Source organism: Rhincodon typus, chromosome 18 (genome assembly GCF_021869965.1).
Source record: "Rhincodon typus isolate 14 chromosome 18, sRhiTyp1.1, whole genome shotgun sequence".
Lineage (NCBI taxonomy): Eukaryota > Metazoa > Chordata > Chondrichthyes > Orectolobiformes > Rhincodontidae > Rhincodon > Rhincodon typus.
The window spans coordinates 17,384,270-17,391,787 of NC_063349.1; the positions used below are offsets into that span (position 1 = coordinate 17,384,270).

A 7,518-nucleotide genomic window follows, 5' to 3' on the forward strand; every position below is an offset into this window, starting at 1 on the left:
CTCTCCATGAGCCCTAATGTGTTTTCTAATGAATTTTATGCTGCTAACCTTCCTAAGTATGCATCATGTTTCAATGGCACTGCTCTTATGCTATCTAGCAGTGGAGGTGCCCCCCACTAGTTCCAGGTTTCCTGCCACCAATGCCATGTTTAAGGTCCAGTTGTGTTTAAATGCTGCAAGCCAGAAACAGCTTTTCACAGGTCCAGTGTGTGTAGATTTGTCTTGAAGAGTTGGCATCCTACTTGACTGAGAGGGACCTCAAGGTCTTGGTGCTGAAGAGGAAACCATCCTCTTTCCTTAGGGTGGCCAGAGGAGGCCCTCCCAACCTTGTCTGAAGTTGTCTCTCAGGTCAGTGTGGCATCTATGGTCTGGAGTAACACTGAGTCACATTGCAAGAAAGTAAACTACCTTCTCTGTCACTGTCTTTTCTCTGCAGTTTCACACTCTCTCTATCTCTGCAACTGCACCTACCTCCCACCAAGACACATGGTCTACAACACTCGCTATTGTACATCTTCCCTCATTGGCTCTCACCCACTCCACTCCTTTAGCCCTTCCTACCCTGTATGCTCCCTAATCCTACATTCCCTACTCACTTATTTGGCACACTTCACCAGCCTATACAGCAGGGCTTTTGCACATCCACTGGAGGTTGTGCTGGTCCTGAGCTTCCGGATGTACGTGCACCTCATTTGTTCCTGTGGACATTCACAGTGCAAAAGACACAGAGACAACAACAGCATCTATGTCTAGTAGTCATTGATGGTTCGAATGAGCCTATGTGGGGAATATCAGATAAAGTGTGGAGTGGACAGGTTGGAGGCAGAATGGTGGTGATAGGTGGACACTGGTGGCAGGTACGACCCGGTTGATCGATGGTTGATGGTCCCTCCCATCAACCAATCAGGTTGTACCTACCACCAGTGTCCACTTATCACCACCATTCCATCTCCACCCCCTCCCCACTCCTCTCTTTATCTGCAGCTCCCCCTACCCCAACATTCGGTCCTGAAGAAGGGTAATACTCGAATCATTGACTGCTGCTTTCCTCCAGATGCTGCCTGGCTTTCTGTGTTCTTTCCAGCCTCCTGTTTGTCTACCTTAGAACATTATGTGGTGCTGAGGATAGCTAGGGTCTGGACCTTCATTCTTGTAGTTGCAACTAAAATGACATTCACTTACATAGCTGATGATTGCCAATGAACATATATTTACAAATATGAGAATGCATTTACAATGATGTATAACCTGTGCCACTTATGTGCCTCCAAACGTCATCTTTTTCCTCTCCCTCCTACTGTGTCTTCGTGCAGTCCTGGTATTCACAGCCTGCATAGACAGTGGACACTGGTGGTAGGTACAACCTGATTGGTTGATGGGAGGGACCATCAACCATCGATCAACCGGGTCGTACCTGCCACCAGTGTCCACCTATCACCACCATTCTGCCTCCAACCTGTCCACTCCGTCCATTGCAGAGCCCTTTGGCCCTTCGTCTTTTGAGCAGGTGACCCCATGGACATTTTCCAGCAAGATGTCAGTATCTGATCTGGTGGAGGATGCAGGAGGTAGCCCTGCCACTGCATCCTGTGAGGGATCTGTGGAATCTTCCTCAGAGGTGGAAGAGGAGCTTGTCAGTGTTGCAGGACATTGCTGAGCCCGCATCTCAAAATCTGGGTGCAGTTTTGGTCCCCTTATTTAAGGATGTAAATGCATCGGAGATTTAGAGATGGTTTACTAGATTACTACCTAGAATGAGTGGGTTGTATCTTAAGGATAAATTGGACAGACTGGGCTTGTTTAGCATGGGGATTGGAAGAGTGAGGTGTGACTTGATTGAAGTATATAAGATCACAAGTGGTTTTAACAATGGACTTGGAAAGGATGTTTCCTGTTAAAGATTAGTACAGAACTAGAGGACAGTGTTTTAAAATTGGGGGTCGCCCTTTCATTGCAGCAATTAGGAGAATTCTTATCTCTCAGATTGTTAGGCAACTTTGGAACCCTCTGCTACAGAGGGTAACACAAATAAAACCATAGAATATTCTTAAGGCTGAATATTCTTAAGGCAAGGCAATCAATGGTTATTGGAGATTAAAGGGAATGTGGAATTTGAAATAAAGACAGATGAGATATGGTCATATTGAATAGAAAAACAGGCTTGAGGGTCCAAATGACATACTTCTGCTCCTATTTTGAATGTTCTTAATAGGAAATGTGGGATATTGGTGAATATGTTTATGTCCTAAACCAGATGTTAAAGGATATAGAAACAAGTAGGAGTAATGGAGAAAGAAATAGGTTTAATTAAAGTGTAATTAGGTACAGAAAGATTAAAAAGAGATGGAAAGAAACTTTAAATTTAGAGAAAAAAATAAAAAGGAAGAGTTTAAAAAATTAAAATTTAAAAATCCCTTGAATAACTATTACCAGCAGGATGAGACCATGTTTACAATTGTTTCCTTTCTGCATTAGAGAGGTTGAGTGGATAGCAGGAAAAAAATGTCACTGTTTGCAGTTTTTACATCATTTAGTACAAACCTTAACCTATTTGGTGAGTTTAATTTGTTGTATCAGTGCAAATACAATGATTTGAAACTGGGTGGTTAACAATTTTGATTGTCAAGGGGATCAAGGGTTACAGGCAGAAAGCGGGAGAATGGGTTTGAGAAACTTATCAGCTGTGATTGAATAGCGGAGCAGACTCGATGGGCCAAATGGCCTAATCTCTGTTCCTATGTCTTAAGATCTCATGGTCTAATAGGTTCTTGTTTTTTGTGGGCTAACGGTGGAGCTATGCAAACCATTGTGCAATTTGTGGCAATCCATTATTCAAGGAATATATATCTCTCCCTCACTACAAATTGCTGCATTTACATGCACTAGTAACATCATGTCCATTCAATTGAGCATTATTTTCCCAACAAATTCTCGGCCAATATTATAATTTAGATTAGAGTTCAATTTATCTTATTTAAAGTTACTAAAGAGAAAACAACACATTTAAAAATGTTCCTATCGCTGTATTAATTCCTCAGCTGCAAGACAAAGTGTTTGTTTGGCTGCCCTTTGATAGGGGAGGGATTGATATTTCTGATGTGTTAAAATGGTAAATAAGAAACTATTGCATTAGTTTATATTTCAAATTCCTTAGGCAAGACAATGATGGGTCATATGGAGAATAATAAATCATGACTTTGTCATTACTAATGTTGTAATTTGATGCTTAAACATTTGAAGAGATTTCAGCCATGCAGTAATTGCATTGCAACCATGTGGCAGCAGTGATAAATGACAAGGTAAGACCTGAGGTTGACAGGACAACAAGCAATCAATTATATAATCAAGAAAGGAATATGATGGGAAGATGTAGTCATTTACAGTGAAGAAGTAGTGCCACACAATTAAACATTTCTATGTAAAGTGTTCTTACAATTCACTTTAACTGTTAGCTTATTGCTGTAATACACAGAATCATAGAAGTGATCTGGTACAGGAAGTGAACATTCAGCTCATCAAAATTGCACAAATGAGTAGCTTAGCTTTGATCGTGCCTTCTCCTACATTCTCCCAATACCTTTGCAGAGTGTTTCTGTTTAAATAGTCAACAAATGCCCTCTTGAATGCATCAAATGAACCTGCCTCTACCACACTTCCAGACAGTGAATCCAAAACTTGAAACACTCATGTGAAACTTTTTTTCCTCACATGCTTCTTTTTCAAATCACTAAATCTGTGTCCTCTCATTCTTGATGCGTTTACCAGCAGGAATAGTTTCTCCCTGTCTACTCTATCCAGTTCCCTCATGATCTTCAAATTGTCTATCATATCTTCTCTTAGCCTTCACCTCTTCAAGAGAAACATTCTAAATTTCTGCAATCTGTCTTCATAACTGAATTAATTCAAACTTGACTTCATGTGGGAATCATGTGGGATAGCATGACACAGGGCAAATAGATTACCATTTTATCCTCTGCACTGACCAACATCTCAACCTCAGTGATTTCACCCACCATCTCAACCTCCCTTGTCCATGCACCCCTGAGTTAACTGCCCTTGTGTCCTCTCTTTAATGCTCCTATCATCTTTGACCCAGATTTATGGCCTTCTCCTCTCACATTGTTTCTCTATTTCCATCATCCCAATCAAAAACAAGTTGACCTCCGATTCCTTCCTGCTGTTCTCAGGGAGGAAAGCTGACAGGTATCTTTCAGCATGGTGGCTCACATGTTAGCACTGCTGCCTCAAGGCACCAGGGACCCGGGTTCAATTCCAGGTTTGTGTCTGGTGTATGGGTTAGCCATGTTTGTTATGGGGATTGGGGTGGTCTGCTTCTTGGAGAGCCAGTGCAGACTCAATGGCCAAATGTCCTCTTTCCACTGCAGAGATTCTGTACTTCTATCTCTGGTGAAAAACGTGGCATGAGACTTGAGAATTGAATGGAGAGATATGAGGTGTAGTACAGCTCTAGATACTCACAGGAGGAGATGCTATAGATGTAGGAGGGAGATCAGAGTGAAATTTCCAGAACAGGACACAGCTCTACTACAGGAGACAAAGAATAAAGGAATCTCACAATAAAGCTTCACAACTTCTTCAAAAATAAATTGTCCTTTAGCATCAGTACTAATTCAAATAAAAAGATTTACGATGTAAAGGTTCTTCTGACATGAGAAGGGATTGACCTTTTTCCATAATTACAATGATGGTTTAATAGAAAAACAAAATTGAGTCATTGATAACATGTAGGTGCCGATGGATCCATTCAAAATAGTACAACAAAAGTTTAACAGTTAGCATGCCAAGCTTTATATTTCTATTGATTAGTGGAAATCTAAAATAATTTAACATACTCAAAATCTGACTCAGTTGATCTTTGTATTGAATCTTTCCATGTCTTTATCCGCAGCCAGCACTGTCAACCATTTGAAAACTTCAGCATCAGAGCACAGGCCTAGTCTGCCAGATGTTTCCAAACCAGTTCAGCAAAACTTCAGGAGCAAAGCAGGAAACGATGCTCAGAAAGTAAATGGGAAAGCTACCCCGAGTAAATTCACATCACATGCGACAAATCCAAAGCCTCAAGGTAAGTGATTGCCAGAACTGAGAAATATATCAAAGATGCTTCCTTAATAATTTTTAATATGATGTGCTGCCACGAAGTTCAACAGGAAAGGTGGAGATGAGTAGGGTGAGAGGAGTGGATGGATTTAAAACAATGAATAGGTGGAGACATTTCCAGCTTTCTGTCAACAATGGTGGCTGCAGTATAAATGTGTGACTTCTTCCTGAATCCGCTACCAGATTAGTTTTCCCCATTTAAATCCTCAATCAGGCTGTCCCTGGATGATCAGGGGATTGAGTCCTGGATCTGTCTTATAGCTATTGCCCCAGAATACTGTACTCCTCAGTTAACTACTGCAAACTGCTGATGTAAGTGTGCAAAATTCAACTAAAAGGAGAGGAAAGGGCAAAAGTAATTGCACTTCCTGGGCCCAGAATACTTCAAGTAACATAAATCATATCGGAATATCTATTACACAAGTAGCACAGTGCTGCAGTGCAGATCCAGCTGCTGCACAACCTTAACAGAGACAAAGGCAGGATTTTAACTGTGAAAATGGATAGGTTTGAGGCTGGACAGAACATAGAACAGAACAGCACAGGATGGAAGTTTAAAGTGTTGAAAATATGAATCACAAAACCCAATCCACCTTCTTTGATTTTCACTTGTAGGTGGGAGGTTGGCTATTTAAACAGGTTTAGGAAAATCTGCCAGCTAAAGGAAAACAAAGTCAGCTGAATCCAGGAAACAAATGGCTTTTCACTTACCTGTTATTTCTAGCATACCTCCCTCAACAACCGCTTGCAATTGAAAGCCTAAATGTCCCCAACAAGGTCTCACATCAAGTGTCCCCAAAGGCATCCCATCCTCCGCTCACCACCCCCCTCCTCCTCCCACCCCAGTATACTGGAGAGGCTGACTGGCCTCCCTACCTGAGGTCTTCAAAGACCCCCACCCGAGCCACCAATTCCCTAGGCCCCAAACCTTACTACCCCCATCAATATTCCCTCCAGACTGCATTTGGAGCACACAGCTAATTTTTTTTAGATGCCCAGATCCAATATATTTCTCTAGCAGCAGTTCATGAGCAGTAATTTGGAGGGACCAACTGGTGTGCGACCTACATGGAGATTTCAAGGTTAATGCATCACTGGGCAGCTTCTAGGGAACACAATGTCCACCTCCACCCTCCCCCACACAACCCCCTTGGGTCTCTAATATCCAACACGATCTCATCCTGGTAAATGGAATGTCTTACTCTGCCCTGTTGATTCTTCTCAATGTTCCCTGTCCAATTAGAAACACGATCTGTCAGTCAGTCAGGTTGCCTTTGAGGTGGGAGACCTGTCCCTCAGTTGGGAATACTCAGATTACCACCTTTCCATGGTAGAAAGTTTGTTTCAAATACTTACAGTGTGGATGCAGGCCATTCAGCTCATTGAGTCCACATGAACCTCTAAAGAGCATCCCACCCAGAACCAGCCCCCTACCATGTCGCTGTAACCCCACATTTCCCACAGTTAATCCACCTAACTTGCATATGTTTGGACTGTGGGAGGAAACCCATGCAGACACAAGGGGAATGTGCAAATTCCACACAGACAGTTGCCCGAGGCTGGAATCGAACCCAAGTCCCTGGCGTTGTGAGGCAGCATTGTTAACCACTGTCCACTATGCCGCCATTTTCAGTGGTCAGTACTTAATTCTATCAGTTAGGGAAGTGGAGATGGAAATTCATGAATTATTCCAAAAACAAGTGGATACCATCATGAGGAGATTGTCTGTTATTTGTAGATGATTGTACACATTTCCTACAATAGTGACAACTCTTCCAAAGTATATTATTGGCCATAAAGTACTTTGAGACATTTAGTGTTTGTGAAATGGAAGGTAGGGTAAATAATTTTCCTCATCTACTATAACAAGAGGTGTAGGTTAAACTAGCAAAAGACAAATATAAGCCAAATGTCAAGAAGGTCATCTCGAGATTTTGGTTAAATTGCTTGAGGTAAAAGCTTTGGAATCATTTAAGCATTGAAAACAAATAGCCTCAAATCTCTCACTATATTCCCCCCTGATTAACTCTCACCAGTCAAGAAGTATGTATGTGTAATACTTGACACTTAGCCACAGTTAATTTCATCTGACACATATTGGCCTCAGTATTTCAAGCTGCTTCTTAAGGATACTGTGAGCCATTTTTATTTTCTGAGTCAGTTTAGAATTAGATTTTGGGTCTTATGGATTTACAGTGAAACATTAAAACCAAGAGTATTAACACCAATCTACAGAACTCTCTTGGTGGCATCTACTCTCCATGATATTGTTCTTCTTTTGTCTCAAAGATCCACTTTTGAGGCTTTTATCTGCTTTAACTAGAAAGATGCAAATTAACAAAGATAACAAAGTGTGGAGCTGGAGGAACACAGCAGGCCAAGAAGCATCAGAGGAAC

The 7,518-nt window shown here is 41.6% G+C and overlaps 1 protein-coding gene across 1 annotated transcript in view; it reads left to right on the top strand.

Moving 5' to 3' along the window:
• Positions 1–7,518, top strand: part of fgd4a (FYVE, RhoGEF and PH domain containing 4a) — a 202,763-nt gene that overhangs the window by 139,626 nt on the left and 55,619 nt on the right. The window contains exon 3 of the mRNA XM_048607838.1: positions 4,910–5,086. Within this exon, the coding sequence (XP_048463795.1) occupies positions 4,910–5,086 (177 nt within the window). The remainder of the gene's footprint in view (positions 1–4,909; positions 5,087–7,518) is intronic.